At 36.2% G+C, this 21144-nt stretch overlaps 1 protein-coding gene across 2 annotated transcripts in view; it reads right to left on the bottom strand.

Annotated features, from left to right (window-relative positions):
* Positions 1 to 21144, bottom strand: part of GOLM2 (golgi membrane protein 2) — a 108306-nt gene that overhangs the window by 60993 nt on the left and 26169 nt on the right. For both annotated transcript variants that reach the window (XM_026479836.4, XM_026479837.4), the window contains exons 2-6: positions 12838 to 12892; positions 7302 to 7404; positions 5480 to 5570; positions 1548 to 1692; positions 940 to 1020 (exon numbers count right to left, since the gene is read on the bottom strand). In XM_026479836.4, coding sequence (XP_026335621.1) covers positions 940 to 1020; positions 1548 to 1692; positions 5480 to 5570; positions 7302 to 7404; positions 12838 to 12892 — 475 coding nt within the window. The remainder of the gene's footprint in view (positions 1 to 939; positions 1021 to 1547; positions 1693 to 5479; positions 5571 to 7301; positions 7405 to 12837; positions 12893 to 21144) is intronic.

The raw sequence follows: 21144 nt of genomic DNA, 5'->3' as shown, positions 1-21144 counted from the left end.
TGTATTTTTAAATTCCTATTATTGCTCTTGTCCTTACCTTTATTTTAGGGGCATATACTGTGAATTGGAAATCCAAAAGAATAGACACAAAACAATCTGAGAAGATAACAAAACTATATATACAAATGAAAGGACTAACATTCATTCATTTGGACCTAGGACACTCAGCAATTTCAGCCACATACAATGAGTTATAACCACAGAAGTGATCCCTAAGATTGAAAAGGAATAAAAATAGCCAAGAAGAATCAAAGACATGCTGTTACTTCCATTTTTTCACCACAATAAATTGGGAGTCAGCAGGGAGGGGTACTTAAGACAACCAAGAAACATAGAAATGGCAAGAAAAACAAAGAGACATGGGGAAAAAAAAAACCCACTGAACAGGACTAGAATGCCAGCAGTGACTTCAAGTGGAAATGGTAAGAAGCAGACACATTAGTGAAGAAAGAAACAGACACTGAAGAGCAATGGCCATTCAAGAAGAAAAAGAAAAATAGGGAATAAACTATTTAAAGTGTGGGGTAATTAACTGAAAGGACAAGCCAAGTCTTAAAAACCTATATAAGGGTATTACCATGCCGTATTAAAGCACACCAACAACACAGCAATCTGGGACCATTTCGTCTCAAAGATATGAGCCATATATACTTTAAGTAAACACAAATGACTCTAACATAGTGTAACTGTCATGAGCAGTAACTCTGAGTCAAGAAAATGTTCAAATATAGTTGACTCTTACCAACACAGAAACAAGTACTTTAACAAAATTTTAGCAAATTTTTTCAAAACAACTGTATCCTAAACAAGTCCTGGCAATTAATGGGTAGTTAATAAACAGCAAATATAAATCTTCCAGAGATCTATGACTTTTCTCAAGTGACTACGACATTTACTCAAAAAGAGAGTAGGGTAAATACTCAGATAATTTTTACTTACCAGTAGGAAGATCTTCAACTTTTGCAAGGTCATTCTCTTCTATTCCAGGCATTCCTGCATCACCACCTCGTTTGATTTGTTCTGCCCAAGTAACAAATGATAAAATTCTTTTTTTAAAAAAGATTTACTTATTTTAGAGAGACAGAGAGAGAGAGAAGCCAGGAGAAGGGGCAGGGGAAGAGGGAGAGAATCTCAAGCAGACTCCATGCTGAGGGCAGAGCTCAAAAGGGGGCTTTGATCCCATGACCCTGAGATCATGACCTGAGCCAAAAACCAGAGTTGGCCACTTAATCAACTGAGCCACTGAGGCACCCCAATAATTCTTTTTTTTCCCTTACATAAATTGAAAGTGTTTTGAAGGAATGTAGGAATCAGTTACTAAAGCAATAGGCTACATTGCCTACATATCTCTGTATCTTGCTTTGGACATAGTTGTAACTCTAAAACAATTTACTCTTTTTTCTTCTCTATCAAAGGATCCAAATTTGAAACAACACTGCCACCTAACTGAACTAAAATCAAGCAATATTCTTTATGACTGAAAATGTTCACTTCAAAGTGAGTAGAGAAAGTCAATATCCTATTAACACAAAACAAAATAGCAATACCTTTCCCACGTGGAATATGATTGCTTGAGGGTTCTTCGTTCTTATCTGCAGCATTCTCAGCTACTTTGGGAATGTTTTTAGGTACTGCATGATTGTTTATACCCAATTCATTTTCATCTTTTGATTCAAACTTGTGTGACTCTTGCTGTTAAATAAAGATTTGGTAATAGTAAATATTTTTCAGTTCAAAAGATTAAACAAATGACACAACTACCAACTAAATGTTCTGAAACAGTTCACTTTTTAAAACATATATTATGGGTGCAAATTTTTAAAAACATATACTATGGGTGCAAATTCCAAACTCTTGGAGATGTGGTATATAATACTATTTTCTGTTCAGTTTTTAATATCTAATATGAAATAAAAGAATAACACTTTTTAAAGTCTCTAATTATAGTAAATGGTCTAAAATGTTAGGCAGAGGTGATTCTCTTTGGCTATGCTAAGGGAGTGATGCTGCAAGAAGATAGTCTTGCTGAGCACCGTAGGTTGCTACGGAGGCCTACAGTTGGGCATTGTCCTAGGTGCTACGGGCAGGGTGGGTTCTCTGTAGGCCAATGTAATCGAGCAGGATGGTGGACTACAGGAGACTGGCACATGGGTGCCCCCTCAAGTGTAATAGATGGCTAGTGGCATTGCCAGGCTTTTCCAGAAACAGCAAGGGTGGAAAACAGGCAAACTTCTTCCTAGGTGCATTGGCCACCCAAGCATAGGAAGTAATGGCAGAATGATACCCAGGTCAGTATTCCTTCCAACATGCTTCTAATCCAATCATCTCCTTGGAAACTTATCTTCATATACCTTGTTAGGCCTGACTCAATTCTATCGATGGGCCCGTTTTGTCTTTTATATTGGTTGAGTGGCTTCAGTGGAAAATTGAGAGAGGTAAGGAGTTAAATACACATACTTGTGTTGCCACATAGGTCCTTCTACTTAATATTTAATGCATATATAAAAGCTTTCTCAACTCTAAAGCACTATGCAGTGTAATCATTAGTAATGTTATACAAAACAATAGTACTAAAAATCTAAAGGAAATCTAGAAAAATGAGGCAAATTGTAGGAATTTGTCACAAAAAGAAGAAAAGGTGTCTTGACAATCAGGTAGAGGTATTCCAGTGTGCCTGGCAGATAAAATTAACAATAAAAGCATTTGCACTGTCCTTCATAGTTTACAAACTGCTTTCAAATCTATCCTCCAAGAGAATGAACAGTTTTGGGAATAATGAAGTCAAACTGAGGCTTAAAGAAGTTTAGTAGTTTATCCAAGATATCCAAGATACCTCTACCAAGATAGAGAATTGTGAAGGATTCAAACCACATTCATCTTCACTCCCACATTTCCTGGGAGCCAATTCTGAGCTTAAAATTTGATAAGTGAAATGATAACACTGAAATTTTTGAACATGTCAATAGGAAGGCCAAGGGTAAGAAAATCCATGAGGTACCACCTGAACAGCCAGCCTGCATCTCTGTGCATTTCACTATAATGCCTTATCATAAGGCTATTTCTATAGTACTCTTTGTAGATGTGGATAAAACAAGCAATATTAAACAAAACTTTAAGTCAACAAATTACTGTTCAAAAACACTTTTCCATTTAAAATAGTTAACAAAGATGTTGTCCCTTTGAGATGCATTATTAAAGACAGTACCTTTATGTGAATGGACAATAGCAAATATTCTTAATAAAATTAGATGGCTTTCTAAATGCAATGCTGGTGTTTTGGTAAGGGGGCCACCTAAATTTTTTTTTTTAATTTTTTTATTTTTTAAATTTATTTAACAGAGATAGAGACAGTCAGCGAGAGAGGAAACACAAGCAGGGGGAGTGGGAGAGGAAGAAGCAGACTCCCAGCGGAGGAGCCTGATGCGGGGCTTGATTCCAGAATGCCGGGATCACGCGCTGAGCCGAAGGCAGACGTTTAACGATGAGCCACCCAGGCGCCCCTAAATGTTTTTAAATAAAACTTTTTATTCTGAAATAATTTTAGACTTACAGAAAAGTCATTACCCCTCACCCAATTTCCCTTAATGTTAACATCTTACAGCATGGTCCATTTGCAAAACTATGAAACCAGCATTAGTACATTATTAACTGAACTCCAGACTCTATTCAGATTTTACTACTTTTTCCATTATGCCTTTTTCTGTTTCAGGATCCAATCCAGGATCCTATATTTCATTTAAGCTCTCAGGTCTCCCTAGTCTTCTCTGGTCTACAATTTCTCCTCCTTTGTAGCATGACAGCAGTGAACAAATCAGTATGGCTGTGCTCCAATAAAACGGTATTTACAGAAACTAAAATATGAATTTCTTATAATTTTCCAATGTCATAAAATATTGTTTTTTTTCAACCATTTTTAAATATAATAACCATATTTTGCTTATGGGTAGTATGGAAACAGGCAGCAGGTTGGATTTAGTTTGCTGACCTCTTCATCAGAGTAATTTCTAAGATAGGCATGTGCTTGGTTAAAAAAAAAATCCCTGGGGCGCCTGGGTGGTGCAGTTGTTAAGCGTCTGCCTTCGGCTCAGGGAGTGATCCCGGCGTTATGGGATCCAGCCCCACATCAGGCTCCTCCGCTGGGAGCCTGCTTCTTCCTCTCCCACTCCCCCTGCTTGTGTTCCCTCTCTTTCTGGCTGTCTCTCTCTCTGTCAAATAAATAAATAAAATCTTTAAAAAAAAAATCCCTGAATACAACTTATGCTTGTTTCATATAGCTTCCATTAGATTTGTTCCAATGAAAAAAACAACTCAAATTTCACAGAATCAACTTATTAAGGTAGTAGAATAGGGAATAGGATTAGGCAGCTGGCCTGAAGGGTAAGGGCTGGTGCGCTACCCTAAAAAGGAGAAGTTCTCTAAGCCTCTCCATTCCTCCCCACTTCCCACTTCATTCCGTTTAGGGCAAAGTAAGGGTAAAGATGAACTGGAGAGGTCATTAGTTAATTAATAATATAAAAATAGCCTAGTACACACTTGTCTGGAAAAAAGGAAAAGCTCTCACCTGTGCTTCTTGGGAGAACAGAAGAGAGTAAATTTACCCCCTTTTTTATATATTGGGCTTGTAATAATGCAATTACGACAGCAAACCTCTCTCTCTTCCTTTTGTGTTCTACTATGCTCTAGCTCACTCGGGCCTGTCATCTCCCAGCAGCCTACGCTCACACCTCTTCAAGGTAGACTGCAGATGGGCAGCAGCTATTCCACTTTGTAGATTAAAAAAACCAAACAGAGAAAGAACAACGCCCTTGGTATCATGCTATAAAATAGTGAGTTAGCTAAGAACAAAAATCTGGTTTCCTTAATTTCTAATCCTATAGGTAAGATGTTACCACTTTTTAAATCACAAGACTTTTCACAAACTGTGGTTAGATAAGATTACAAGGTGCAAAAAAATGAATGTCCTAATGACGAGTACTTTTCAAATTCCCTCCATTTCTGGCAGGGCCTTCATAATATATATCAAATGAAAATGGAAAAATTAGTAAAATAATTTGCCACCACCAAAAATATGGCTAGTGTCTCATTTCTGTGTTTTAAGAAAGGAATTCAGAGTAACAGAGATTGATACTTAAGGAAAATGTGTCTCAAGTTTTTTCTTCTCAAATGCATAAAATAAGAAGTAACTGATTTGTCAGTAAGGTTATCTCCACTTTACAATCTGAGAAATCTATTAATAGCAAAACTTACTTTAAAAATTCAGATAAAAAATATTTAACTCAAAATTAGTTTTAAGAGTTGAGGTTATATTTTTGCAAATGTTTTAACTTAGAAATAAAAACACTCAAGTCATTTTTAGAAACTGGCAAGCTAGAATACTTAAAAATATACAATGTTTTATGACAATAGTACATATTTTAATTTCTAAATTACAAGATTTATAACAAGAACATATTCTGACTTAAGTATTTTTTAAATTTACCTTTTGTTCCTGCAAAAACTGGTCAGCTAACTTTTTAATATTTTCTTCATGCTGCACTCTTAACTCCTTGATCTGTTGTCCACACTGAAAACTAAATTACAAAGTCATTCTTTTAGGCTATATTGTCTTGGATTGACTTCTGAAAGTTGTCTAGAAGTTGAAAACATACATTTATAAAGATAAAGCATTCAGTTAGCAAGAGAGTGGGCACAGAAGGACATAAAAATAGCTCACAGTCAAAATTCTGAGAATATATGAATCATTAATAGAGGATAGAGAATACTGATAAAGCTAATTAAAATAACAGAAATAAGATGGATGAAAATGATTTTTATAAATGGCATTTATAAAGAAACAATTATCACAGCCAACTTCAAACATAGAAGAGAAAAACATTATAGAAGAGAAAACCATGAGACCAATATATAGTAACAGATGAGAAAACCTAGAATTATGAGAGTTAATAAGGAGTGGCAGCAGATGATTCATCCAAGAGATAGCATTTGCAACACAACAGTAAGAGTCTAAACCATAAGAAGAACAAGAATGGAAGAAACCAATAAATAAGATAGAATGGAGCCATCGAGAAAAAGTGTGAAGGAACACAACAGATAAAGATTGGGAATTTCCACTGGACAAGAGGTCACAGAACACAAATACATCATTCATGCAAAAAGAAACAAATAGTTATAATATATACAGAAAAATGTTAATTTTTACCATAAAAATGCAATTAAACTTCCTATATGTATATATGGTAGTACTCTATTCTTAGACTAGCAAAATTAAGTCCAAATTATAAAAGCCAAGGTTGGTAGGGGTGTGGGAAAATATTTACATTATAAATTAGTACAACCATTTCAGAAAGCATTCTTTCATATATGTGATAAAAGCAACAAAACCAATTAAACACTCTGTCTCAGAAATACAACATTTGAGAATATACACCAGTGAAATAACATAAGAGGGAGAAATCCTTTCTGCATAAAGATTTTTATAGCTGGTATTCATAATAGTAAGATAAGGAAAACTCCAACAACAGTCCAGCAATTGGGATAGATTAAACAAAGTTTGATACATTAACACGCTGGAATAGTATATGACCTTTGAATACATTAACTCTATAATTCTACAGATATATTGAAAACTACTGAATACTATTAGGTTAAAAGACATATGTGTTAGTAGATGCATATTGATAACCTACAAGAGTAAGAAGTCAGAAATGGACACACGTGCTTTAAAATATGGTTCATCTTTCTAATTTTTGGTATGCAGACCTAAAAAATACCTTTTATTATAAAACTGATTAAAGATATAACAAAGGTTTTTAAAGAATGATTGCTAGAAAGAGGTTCCCTGACCTCCTCACCAACTGAGTGTAGAGGTGTATGCAAGAGGACTGAAATGCAGAGCAGAAGCAGCAGCTGGCACTCAGTCCCTCAGCTATTCTGGGGACACCTCCCAGTGTCGGCTTCGTCTTCTGGATGCCCCTCAAAGAGAACCACAGATTCTCCTGTCAGTCGTTGCACATCTAATGCAATGAGACTCAGGCCTTGCAAGATTTTCTGGCTCACAATGAACTCTTCTATATGGGCAGACTAAGCATATTTTGCAAAGGATATTTTCAAGGTGTTTAACATATCAAAATAAAAGAGTGTGGATTTCAAAGAGGCACAGAAAGACAACAGAAAAGGAATTTAAAAGACCTAAGGAAATGAAAAAAGAAAAGAAAAATGGAAACCAGAAAGTAAGAAATAAATTGTCCAAAGTTGGACAAATATTCCAGATTCATAACTATTTGTTGGACTTAGCATCTCACCTCTCATATTCTAACCTCTTCACAAGGTAAGTAGTGTTCTTCCTATAGTCCTGAAGCTGGTCTTCTTGTCGAAGAAACTCCTGACGAAGTTCAGCAAGTTGCTCTATCCACACAAGGTAAGAATCAAAGGAATAAAGTTTACTCGCTCTAATGCTTCTTATTAAGAAGTTATAGGATTTTTAAAATTTATGTACACTTCTCATTTCTTTACTCAAACTCTCAGGCAGTTAAATTATGTAATTAGTACCACATTTAATTGCCTTTTATAACACAAGCACAGGCAATAAAAAACTTTTTAAAAGATTTATTTATTTATTTGAGGTAGGGGAGAGAGAGTGAGCAGGGGGAGGGGTAGAGGGAGAAGGAGAGAATCTCAGGCAGACTCTGCACTGAGCAGGAGCCCAATGGGGGGCTCCATCTCCTGACCCTGATATCATGACCTGAGCCGAAACCAAGAGTTGGATGCTTAACAGACTGAGCCACCCAGGCATCCCAGCAATAAAATTTATTTTAAAAACATAGCTTTGGGGTGCCTGAGTGACTCAGTCTGTTGGGCTTCCAACTCTTGGTTTCAGCTCAGATCATGACCTCATGGGTTGTGGGATCAAGCCCCACATTGGGTTCGGCATTCAGCGGGAGTCTGCTTGGGATTCTTTCTCTCCCTCTGCCCCTCCCCCAGCTTGCATGCACATGTTTTCTCTCTCTCTCAAAAAAAAAAAAAAGATAGCCTCAGTGGCTTTCACATCAACCAGAAATATTTAAAAAGTATACATTTTTTTATATTATATAGATATATACTAACTGTGGAAACGGTACCAAAAAAGGACATAAGACAAAAACCAAAAAACCCTAACTCTTTAAACCTATCTGCTTTATAAAAGGGGTGTGGGGAATCATATTTTTTAGATGTATTAGCTATGGATACAGAATTCAAGGTTTCTTTTTCATTATGAATCACATTTGACTCCCAAGTTAAATGCCCATCACTTTGGATCTCATTTCTCGTTCTGCTACTAATGCTAGGTCCACATATACTGTAATTATATTTTCAAAGCTCATAATTTCTGGACAGGAGCTCAAAGTTTTAGTTGTAATGAATAACAAGAAATTCCAAGCTGAAGAGTAGACTAAAAGTAGGGCCAGGAGTGGGGAAGGGCAGAGGGAAAGGGAAAGAGAATCTTAAGTAGGCTCCAGGCCCAATGCAAAGAAGGAGCCAGTGTCGGGGCTTGATCTCAAGACGATAAGATCGTGACCCAAGCCAAAATCAAGAGTCGGAAGCTTAACCGACTGAGCCACACAGGCGCCCCAGATGCTCTTTTGTTTACATTTAATCCATGATTACCCGCCCCACATTTTCTAGATTGCTTCCTCTTCACGTGACCCTACAAATAAAAGAAATTCAGCCAGAGAAGAGAAATGTCAGTTTCTTAGAGGATTAAAAAAATTAGCTAGCAGCCTTAGCAGTAAGCAAAAGTAGTAGTTAAGAAAGTCTTAATTTTTATAAATGGCAACAGAAGTCTTTTCTGTATAAGTAACATCTCTTAAGACTAAATATATCTAACCATAATGTACCAATATTATAACATCTACTTTTCATGGAAGGCTTCTAAAATTAGTCTTATTACTTTAAAGGCACTCCAAAAATGCTTGGGATATAAGTTTTCAAAAAGCAGAGATAAAATATATTTATAATGTAATTATATACATGTAAAGAACTGGACTAGAATAAAAATATATCAAAGTGCTACCAGTGATTATGTTTAGCGGTGGGATTCTGAGCATATTTTTTTCACTACTTTATAAATTTTATTGTGGAATCATAACTGTGACAATGACAACAAATAAAAACTTTAAAGTCAGATGAACATTTGCTGAAGTATATAAATAAAACACCTAACAATATGCATATTAATAGTTATTGTATAGTATAATAATCAGGTGTGAAAAGTTAATGAATCACATAAAATGTTTGTAGTTAATAATTATGTTTATATATTCAAGCCACATTTTTTATTTAAAAAAATTTTTTGAGATAGAATATTGTATAAGTTTAAGATGTACAACATGTTGATTAAATTCACTTATGTACTGTGAATGATTACCACTGAAGCATTAGCTAACACCTCCATCATCTCACATAATCACCATTTCTTTTTGTGGTAAGAACATTTAAGATATACTCTCTTAGCAACTGTCAAGTACATAAAACAGTATTGCTAACTATAATCACCACGTTGTTTATTAAATCCCCAAAACTTATTCATCTTATAACTGAGAGATTGTACACTTTGACCAACATCTCCTCATTTTCCCCACTCCACCTCCAACCCCTGGCAACCACCATTCCATTCTGTTTCTGAAGTTTAGTCAAGCAACATTTAAAATTTTTTTACTCTATTAATTCTCTAATATGTAAACATGGTTGATCTCCACAGTTTTTCATCTATTACATCCAACTCAGATAAAAATAGCAAATCTGACACTAAGTATCCCTGAATAACACATTCTGCTTATTACTTGGATCCCTGGCCCCATCTCCTAAGATACAGAGGACTAGAGGTAGCAGAAACTCTGGCCTCAGCTATTCATGTTGATTCTACAGAGACAACGAGATCTCAGCAAGAGACAGCGACAAAAAGCCTTGTAGCTTACAGAGTTAACCAGTTCAGTGAGCCTGTATTCAGGCAGGAAAGGTTCTAGAACTGAAAGTCACCGCAATTTAAAGAAATGAGCACCACCAAGCAGCTACTAGAGAATGTACCTCAACTGGTGGTCTTTAGGCTTCTTTGTCACCCACAGTAAAATAACTGAAGTAGCTAAGTTTATCTTCAGAATGAACCTGAGGCTTAGGATGATTTCAGGATTTGGGATGGCTTCTCCTCCTCCCCACAAAGTTTTTCACTAACAACATTTGAAATTCCTTTATCCGGACGTAAAGTTTTATTTCTAAATGGAGATAAAAGGCTTAAAATACAATTGACAAAGAAAAATAAAACATCAGTATGAGTGAGTTCCAGTCCTTGTAAAATATCAGATTCTTTCCTGTTTGATTACAGGGAAAGGATTATAAAGCAGGGAGCTAATTGGTGCTTTGAGTGAGTCAACACGAAGACCTGAAAAGGGGAAAAGTAAATAGATCAGAGAGCAAAACTAAAGACAAAATTTTCCTATATCATAATTTTACTTTCAACTGATGGCCATGCCATTTTCTTTATTTCCTTTTTTAAATGTCTTTATTCTACCTTCTTTCTTGCAGTATATTTTATTTTACTTTTTAAACAGGCTCCACACCCAACATGGGGCTCAAGCTCATGACCCCAAGATCGAGAGTTGTGTGCTCTACCCAACTGAGCCAGCCAGGCAGCCCGTGTTTTCTTTATTTTAAACCCAAAGATACTCTGCGTCTACTGTGGCTGCTCCAGGTCACCACAGCAGGATTCTCAGAGTAACTTAACATGAGATCAGGTCCACAGCTGATTGTGCAGAATGTTCTACTTCTGACAGTAACACCAGGGTATATTACAGAAAGGCATGGCCATGCTCCTTCAATTTAACTTCAAAGGTTAGGGATGTAGTTAAGAAATGGGTTGCCTAGGAACAACACTTAAAGCAAAAAAAAAAAAAAAAAAAAAAAATTTTACTTCTAGAAAATTTTTATTTCAAATTTCCTTTCAGTAACTATAAGTATAAAAATAAGGTGAGCTATTCAAGATAAATTGGTGTAAACCATAATGTTACTTTGTTATCTCAGGGATTAAAAACCAACTCTCGTTCCTTTCATTTCCAAAAAAATGTTAACTACCGTACGGTTTTTTAAAGAGTCTTAGTGTGTATTAATTCCATTATATCCAGTATTAATTTCAATGAAAACAGTCCAATTTGGATTTTATAGTTGATTTGAAGTTTGTTTCAGTAGAAATAGTTCCTAAAGAGAAAAGTCCATTTAAAAGGATATTCAGGGGGCGCCTGGGTGGCACAGCGGTTAAGCGTCTGCCTTCAGCTCAGGGCGTGATCCCGGCGTTATGGGATTGAGCCCCACATCAGGCTCCTCCGCTATGAGCCTGCTTCTTCCTCTCCCACTCCCCCTGCTTGTGTTCCCTCTCTCGCTGGCTGTCTCTATCTCTGTCAGATAAATAAATAAAATCTTTAAAAAAAAAAAAAAAAGGATATTCAATCTTAAAAGTCCAACCTTCAGTAACTACACTAAAACCAAAATTTATTCAGTTATGAGTTCAAATCAAAGCCTTTTTTGCTGCTGAAGATTATCATAAAAAATTTCCAAACATCTCAAGATCTACTTCAATGCACACAACACAATAAAGATTTTTACTCAGTAACTAACATAGGCTGTCATTTTCTTTGGCACAGACCAGCAAAAGCCACTGGATTTCTTATTCAACTGATCTATGATTATTTAATAGAAGTATACTTTGATGACAAGCAGAATCATTCGTAAAAATAGCAAGCAGGAAACAGCACTGACAGAGTGGCATCTTCTGTGTCATCCTAATGTACTCCTGTGAGTCAAAAAGAGAACATGGACACAAAAGCATCAAAAACAGATGTGGCCACTCAGGAAGTAAATTTTTAAGAGAAAGTCAAAGCTATTCTAAATCATAGATAGTAAAAAATTAATAATTTCTATTGTCAAATTACAACACACACAAAAAAAATAATGGTTTTACTAGGTGAAGAGCAAAACTTTCAATAAATTACAAAGCCAGCTCAGGCTGGCTTCTTCAAGAGGATAATAAAAATGTATCATCTAATTCTACCTAAAGAAGGTTAAAATGGTTATGGAATAAAGATATATTTATGAAATTACAAAGCATTTATTACCCTCATATAAAAACTTAGAGTCACTGTTGCAAAGTTTTAAAATAATACAGTGTTGTAACTAAAGGGTAGGAGGGAGAAGGGGCGTGGCTCCTCAGACCCCAAATTCCAAAGGCCAGTGATTGTGTAAAGTAATGTAAGGAAAGTATAGAGTTTATTCTCCTTAACTATTATTATTTTTTATAAAAGCTTTAGTCATCTATTACCTCACCTAAGGGGGGGAATATCCAGGTTTCTTTCTGGCTTCTTTCCAAGTTTTCTTTCTGTTCTAGGTTTCTTTCTGTTTCCAGTGTATCTAAAACATTAAGCATGGAGGACCTGTCCAGAGTTTCCCTAGACCTGAATGGATTATTTTAGCAGTTAGACACAGTACAGAGGGATTATCCCTTACCTTTTCCCTAGAAATTTGATAGCTTCTGAAGCTACAGATCAATTTTCTTTGATGCTTCTTTTAACAACATTTCATTGCATGAAATCAGTCTACCACACAAGATTTAAATGCAAATTTTAACTTGCATTTATTATATATAAAGCAACATTACAATTTTTTATTCTATGTTAAGACAAAAGGATAAATGTCTTGCCATGAGAGGAGCTTTGTTCAAAAAATTTTATTTCATTTAGCTGTCTATTTAATTCTTGAGGATTTTAGACATTTAGTGACCTTTATTAATCTTAAATCTGTAATTAAGTTTCTTACCCTTTAAATGATGTATATCTGCCATCTGATATGATATGTTGCTCTGTAGTTTAACCTGAAAAAAAATTAAGTTTCATTTTACTACATATGCAGTTTTGCTCATATTTCCTCTTTTTTTGCTCACATTCACTTTTGAGCTTGATAATACATGCAAAAGAAAAATCCTTAACTTATACAAACCTGCCCCTTTCCAAAAAGAATTAGAGATTAATTCCGATTTTGTAATACTCATTTTAAATTTGCAAAAGAATATTCATTTTACTTAATATATACTCTAATAACTTTCAAACATTTAAAAGTTTGAGTTGAATATTGCTTAATGAGATCTTTTTTCAAAATCTTACCAGCAGAGACCTCTTACTAAATATATCTATATTAAGAAAAGAATTAATTGTTTGCATCAGCTAATGGCAAACCAAAAGTAACTGATACTTATTAAGCTCCCATAGGATGACAGATACTACACAGGACCTGTTGTTGTGTTCACTGCCCTTCAAGAGCCAGTATATAAGAACAACAGGAACTTAAAAGTATACCAAAATTGACTCAAATTAAGGCTTAGCACTTAATTTAAATCTTTTTTTAAAAGTAATCTCTACACCCTTATGGGGCTCCAACTCACAATTGTGAGATCAAGAGTCACAAACTCTACTGACTGAGCCAGCCAGGCACCCCAGGCTTACCACTTCATTTAAAAATTAAAACAAGGTCTCGGAGAGCTAGATTCATCCACAAAGAACTACTGTACCAGTTCTTGCTTAAAAAGGTTTCACCCAATTGTTAAATGCAACTAAAATATTGCTACAAACAGGTTCTATTGTCAACCTCAAGAGTAACTTTACTTTGAAAGCATAGACAGATTAATATTGATCAGAAGCAGCACCATGAGGAGGTATGCTAAATACCTCCTCAATCTCTGAAGAGAAAGTTCTAAAATTCTTAGTTTGAAATAATTATAGATTTATAAGAAATTGCAAAGCTAGCAGAGAAGTCCCATGTACCCTTCACACAATTCCCCACTGGGTACATTCTATATAACTATGGAATAATATCTAAACCAGGAATCTGACATTGGTATAATGTGTAAGTATTCTATGTCACTTTGTCATATGTACAGATTTATGTAACCACCACCAAAACCAAGATACAGAATACTCTATCATCACAAAGATGTCCCTCATACTGTCCTTTATAGTCAAATCTATCCTCCTTCCTCACACTATCTCTAATTCCTCATAACTACTAATTTGTCTTCCAGCTCTGCAACTTCAAGCATGTTATATAAACAGAATCATATAACATGTGACCTTTTAGGATTATTTTACTTAGCATAACACGTAGTTGTTACATATATCAATAGTTCATTCCTTTTTATAGCTGAGTAGCATTCCATGATATGAATGTACTACTGTTTGTTTAAAGCATCCAACTATTGCATAACATTTTTGTGGTTTCTACTCTTTAGCTTTTACAAATACAGGTGCTATGAAAAATCATGTACAGATTTTTACATGAACATTAGTTTTCATTTCTCTGAGATAAATGTCCAGGAATGAGGTTGCTCCTTTTCTAAAGTGGCCATGCAACTTTTATTTACATTTAAAAAAATTATGATGCCAAGGTACTGGATGGGAAAATATAAAACAACTGGAAAACACGAGAGCAGTCTCAAGGAATCAGCAGGCAAGGAAGCACCTAAAGCAGTATAATTACTGTAGAAATTCAGAGATGATTCTTAGCTGATGTGATCAGGGAAAACATCATGGAAGGGATTTTAACTGAATTAGGCATTGAAGGCTAGGTGAAATTATAAATTGGTAGAAAAGAACATTTTAGATAGAGGGGATGGTTTAAGAAAAGTTATAGAGGCAAGAAAGCATGAGGTACATATGAAGACATGATCAATATACCGTTTGGTTATAGCACATAATACAGGGGAAAAAACAGTGGGAAAGAAGGTTTGAGAAAAAGTCCATAGAGTGCCCTTCAGCCCTAAGAAGAGTCTACTCTTCAAACAGAGAGCCAGTGACTGTCACATTTCAAATGAAAGTTTATCTATAACAAATAACTAATGAAAGCATACCTGTTCTATTTGAAGCAATAGTGGGGATCTTGGGGTCCCTCCTACTTTTCCCCTAGAGTCCTGGTGGCTTTGAAGAATGAAGTTTAAAATATGATGTTGATACTCAGTCATAAAAGGAATGAAGTACTAGTACATGCTACAGTATGGATGAGCCTTGAAAAACATTATATATACTAAGTAACAGAAGCCAGTCACAAAAGGACATAGGGTTTCTTTTTGTAGTGACGAAAACGTTCTGGAATTAGTGGTGATGGCTGCATAGTACTGTGAATATACTAAAAACCAAACTGAACTGAAAAAAAAACTGAACTGTACACTTTAAAAGGTTAAGTTTTATGATTTATGAATTATATCTCAAAATTTTAATGAAAAAAAAAAAAAGAAATGAAAATGACAAGGGTATTACAGGGACCAGATATGAAATTGGGGATAAAATAATTGACAAACTCCAGGCACTCAAGGAGTTTATTATTTAGAAGAGGCAGTCAAGTAACTAACTAGTCAATTATAATACAGTAAAATAAATGCTATTATTAAGTCCTACAGACATGACAGGAGAACTTAATAGAAGCACTTAAATCCTTAGAGGATGAAATGCCTTAGGGGAGGGGAGGCTTCTGGAGATGATAGCTAGAATACGTCCAGTAGGAAGAGTAGTGTTTGACAGGTGGAAGTAGGCAGAGGGTAAGGAGGAAAGATATTCAAGGTATGTGTCAAAACTTAGAAGTGAAAACTACTACACATTACAAAAATTTCAAGCAGTTCTAAGCAGCAACAAATATGGCTAGAAAGGTAAGCAACGTCCACATTATGAAGGGTCTTGCCAAAAAAATGTGGATACATTCCAATGTCTATGGTCAAATTTTACAGGACTTCAAGCAAGGTAAAGAGTTCCAATTTGCAACCTGGCTTCAATCTGATGAGTGGACCAGAGGGACAAGAAGAGAGAGAGGGTGACCGAGTAGGAGAGTAGGAGACTGAGGTTGCGTTTCAGGTGAGAAAATGATGGTCTAAGCCAGGGGTGGGCACACTATGGTCTGTGAGCCAAATCTGGCCTGCTTCCTGTTTTGGTAGGGATGACAAGTTAAGGATGTTTTGTACATTTTTAAATGGTTGGGAAATCAAAAGAATAATAATACTTTGTGAATTAAATGAAATGCACAGGGGCGCCTGGGTGGCACAGCGGTTAAGTGCCTGCCTTCGGCTCAGGGCGTGATCCCGGCGTTATGGGATCGAGCCCCACATCAGGCTCCTCCGCTATGAGCCTGCTTCTTCCTCTCCCACTCCCCCTGCTTGTGTTCCTTCTCTCGCTGGCTGTCTCTATCTCTGTCAAATAAATAAATAAAATCTTAAAAAAATAAATAAATAAAATAAATGAAATGCACATTTCAGTGTCTATAAATAAAGTTTTATGGGAAACAGCCACACCCATTCATTTACATATTGTCTCTGGCTGTTCTGGAGCTGCAGTACTTGGGACAAAGACCATACGGCCTGCGAAGCCTAATGTATTTACAATATGGCCCTTTATAGAAAAAGTTTGCCAACCTCTAGTCTAAACTAACAGAATGAGACAGAGAAAAATACATGTGGGAAATATGAAAGAGAAAGAATGAATAATCTTGCTGACTGATTAGACACAGGGGTAAAAGAAGAAACATCAGGGATGATGTTTAGATTTCTAAAGTAGGAAACTAGATGAGTAAGGTTGCAGTCCTCCCCAATAGGGAAGCAGGAAAAATAGACTTGGGGTGGGAGGGAGAAGTAGGGGGATGACTTTTTCAGATTTGAACCTGTTGAACATGAGGCACTTGTGACACACCCGAGAAGAGATCTGGAAAAGGTCTGGAGCTTGGGCACTAATGAATTGATATTCATTAGCATATGAATGGCTATTAAAGCCAAGGGAATGAGATCACTGATGGAAAGTTGCAGAGGCAGCAGGAGAAACTGACACCAACTGCTCTGAGATCAGTTGATCACTCAGAACTGCTCTCCATTTATTAGCCTATGTTTATTCTTTCCCACTTCCTTTATTTTCATGATCCAATTTTTCTTTTGCATTTTTTGCCCCTCCAAAGAACATAACCATCTTTTTTTCTTGTTTTCAACAAGTTAGCATTACTTTTTTACCCATTTTTATGATGTTATTCCAACTTCTCTACAGTCTATTTTAAACTTGCTTTTTAAATTGCTAGAGAGATGCTGTTCTCGAATGCTAGGCTAGGAGTGGCTTCAGCTTCCCTGAACTGTCTCTTTATATCCTTATATTCTTAAAAAAATTTTTAATGGAGGAAGGGAAATTTAATCTACAGACCACAAAAATAGTACAGGATTATATGAGCAGTACTGCTTTATTCTTATCACTTTAATTTTCTCTTCAATCTTCTTTATTAAGAATGGAGATGCTGATCCCAATGGCTCATATATAAAGTCCTCACATTTCAAAAGCTGCTCTGGAACAATATATTTTACATGATATTAAAGAGAAAAATCGGGGCGCCTGGGTGGCGCAGTCGTTAAGCATCCGCCTTCGGCTCAGGGCGTGATCCCGGAATCCCGGGATCGAGCCCCACGTCAGGCTCCTCTCCTGGGAGCCTGCTTCTTCCTCTCCCACTCCCCCTGCTTGTGTTCCCTCTCTCGCTGGCTGTCTCTCTCTGTCAAATAAATAAATAAAATCTTTAAAAAAAAAAAAAAGAAAAATCATAGCTTGTCTAAATAAAAGCCTTTTCTTAATCCAAGCATACTGGATTTATTTCCCACCCCATTCCTTTGCCATGTAAGAATTTTTCAGTTAGCTTCTCAGACCTCCCACCCCCATGGCATATTGTTCCCTTGGTATCTCGTGTTCTCTATTATTCTTGTCAATCCTTCCAGCAGGAGTCTCACAATAATCGTACATTTAGAGTTTGGTATTACCAGAAGTACCAGTTCCCGATTTCTCTCACTTCCTATTAATACTGGTTTCATTGTGCAAGTTATCTCACCTTCCATATGCCTTTGAACAGAGGTGCCAAGGATTTGCTCAAAGATCTCACAGAGCCCAGCTGGTAGATCATTAAACCCAGAAGTTCTCTTCCCTCTACAGAAATTTTACTATATTGCTCAACTTCAGAATCTAGACGTCTGCTACTAAATTATCTGTTCATCTTTTTGACATTGCAATATCACAGGCATCTGATCTCTCATCCCTCCATATATACACCTTACACCCCTGCTCCAATTCTTATCTAGCTCCTAAAATGGTTTCATAAAGAATCCTTCTAACATTCAATGTTATCCTTTCAAGGAAATCTGAATGTGTTTTTAGCTACCATGACACCCCTTTGTACTCTTGCAAAATCTAAGAATATAAAGCAATAACTTGATTTTGGCTTTAATCTTATGTTTTCTACCATCTTGAGTCTGTTTGTGAAGACTTTTCCCATTTGGTTTCTGATTTTTTTTATTTGCACTAATTTCTTTACTTCGTTTTCCTTTCCTTTTAAGCTTTTCATTAATCATTTCTGCAAAAAGACAGGTCTCTTCAGTTCTTAAACTCTTTTGGCTTTAACCCTTCCTGTGAGAGCCTTCGCTTTTTTTTTTTTTAATACTTCCACCATCTCATCACCTTCAAAAAGAAGATTGGCTTCCCTTCTGATTATTCCTCCTCACAGTTTTAATTTTCTTGTGTTCTAACATGAATTTGCTTATCTTCTAAATGACTCCACCAAAACTTCCCAGTTATTTAGAAACTAATTTCAGTTCTCACTATTACATGACTGGAAAAAAGGTATTTCATTTTACCACAAAAACTGTCTTGGAACTGGCAATGCTATAGGAATACTTCCTCTTTTTTTTTTTCCTAAATATATTCCAGACAGGTAATAGTACCTAAACTCTAAGAAGTATTATTTAATCCTTATTTTATGAAAGGATTCTCATTGTTTGGCTTTACAGGGCCCTTTTGGTTACTTTCAGACTTTTGCCAAAATACCTTTTTTACAGTATGCAAGAAAGATATCAAATACTTTCTCTTCCAAATTTCTTTGGGGATGAGAGGTATATGTTAGACAGATAGACATGCACACACAGAGACGCACATCTGCACAAAAACACAGCCCCATCCCCTTGCCTCATTTTTATCCATGGTCAGAAAGATTCCAACCCGGATTCCAACATATCCTTCAAAAACCCACAAGCTCAAAATGCCTTGCCTAACTCAAGACTACTTGAGGGAAGAGCCTCATATTCAATCCTGTCAAAAACAAAACATTCTTTTATCACACACAGTCCTATTTCCAGCAAGAACGTCACCTTGTTTCTCTTCTACTCCCAAGGTTTACCAGAAATGAAAATTCCACGAGAACAGGCACTGTGTCTCTCACTCATCCCTGTGTATCCACCTCAGTAAATGCTTGCTGAATGACTCCCTAGATTTTCATGCTCCATACTCTTTGTACTACATATTTTTCTACCTTAAATTGCATTTTATTCATATATGTATAATTCTAATTATCCTTCAAGACTTCTTCATTTATTTCCCCATTATTATCAACTTCATTGCCTTAGGCTTTACTTTCCCTCTCCCCTTCTGCAATGCTTGTTTCTCTGGGATTTGGAGTCCATCTATAATTGGCTGATTATTCATGCTGTCTTTAGCCTTTTCCAAGTTAATCTCTTAAAATGTGTTTACTATAATTCCTGAGACCTTTTTTCTCTCTTCCAAGACATACGTTCTTTATCTCTTTCTTCAGTAACAAATATCTTCTCCTGATATTTTGCTAAAGCGCTTCTCGCTCATCCCCAGCTATTTCATCTATTTTCCTCTAATCTTTCTTCCTCCAATATCTAGAACTTAATCTTTATATTTTTACCACCTCTTTCTGAAGCTCTTTTAATGGTTTCCCCATCCCACATGGCTACTTTGAATTAATTTTGGCAGCTGTTACCGGCTCAGTTGCTCTGCTTCTCTTTTCACTCTGGGACCTTGAAAATGGCTCAGCTGTGCATGCTTCACTTTCATTAGGACCTGTTCTTGGGCATCAGCACAACTTTGACCATTGATCCCAAAGGTTATATATAATTGGCTTTTTACAGATGTCATTTCTGGCCCCTTCTTCTCCACACCAGAAACATTTTTCCTCATTATAGCTCATACTCAGATGATTTCCAGAGACAATTCTATCTTTTGTAACATAACTGCTAAACCTCGATCATGCTCAGAATCACCTAGGGAGCTGTAAGAAATACATATTCTTGCCTCCTCCGCCCCACTCCAGGGTGATTTAGTAGGCTGGGGATGGACCCAGAAATCCTTTTTTAAAAGCTCAAGTGATTCTGATAAGCAGCCAGGTTTAGTGATTACTCATCTATAGTATATCTTTGGCTGGCACCTATACTAGCTGTACCAAGACGGGATTTTTTTTTTTTTTATGTTTAATTCAAGGTCTTATTTATCTTTTTTTAATTATAATAATATTTTTTATTATATTATGTTGGTCACCATACAGTACATCCCTGGTTTTTGATGTAAAGTTCGATGATTCATTAGTTGAGTATAACACCCAGTGCACCATGCAATACGTGCCCTCCTTACTACCCATCACCAGCCTATCCCATTCCCCCACCCCCCTCCCCTCACGATGGGATATTAATACTAACTGATGGGTATTAAATTTTTTTAATGTTTCTTTTGTGTTAGGTCTTGTGCTAAGTGTTTTACAAGTATCACTGCATTTAATTCTCACAACCATCTTATGAGGTGGGCTTTACATTTTACAGATGAGGAAACTGTACCCTACTTCATATGCCTACAGTAGATTCTGGATATTCTCCCAAGCAGTCCCACACAAGAGTCTGTGCTCATGACACTGTGCATATACGAGGTCAGGTAGGTAATTAAACTTCAGGGGCACCTGGGTGGCTTAGTCAGTTAAGCATCTGCCTTAGGTTCAAGTCATGATTCCAGGGTCCCGGGATCAAGCCCCACATCAGGCTCCTTGTTCAGCAAGGGAGACTGCTTCTCCGTCTTCCTCTGGCCCTGCTCATGTGCTCTGTCTCTCTCAAATAGATAAAATCTTTAAAAAAAAAAAAAAAAAGGAAACTATGAACTATAATGCTTAATGATGAATAGAGGCAAAGCCAGCAAAGATGACTAAGAAGAACTGAGAGAAGAAAAACAAAGAGAGTCTGGTGTCATGGAAGCCAAGAGCACAGACAGCTAGGTGAAAAGATGCTGAGAC

Source organism: Ursus arctos, unplaced genomic scaffold (genome assembly GCF_023065955.2).
Source record: "Ursus arctos isolate Adak ecotype North America unplaced genomic scaffold, UrsArc2.0 scaffold_36, whole genome shotgun sequence".
Taxonomy (NCBI): Eukaryota; Metazoa; Chordata; class Mammalia; order Carnivora; family Ursidae; genus Ursus; species Ursus arctos.
The sequence above is the reverse complement of the archived record's forward strand: the minus strand, read 5'-3'. Positions and strand labels throughout refer to the sequence as shown.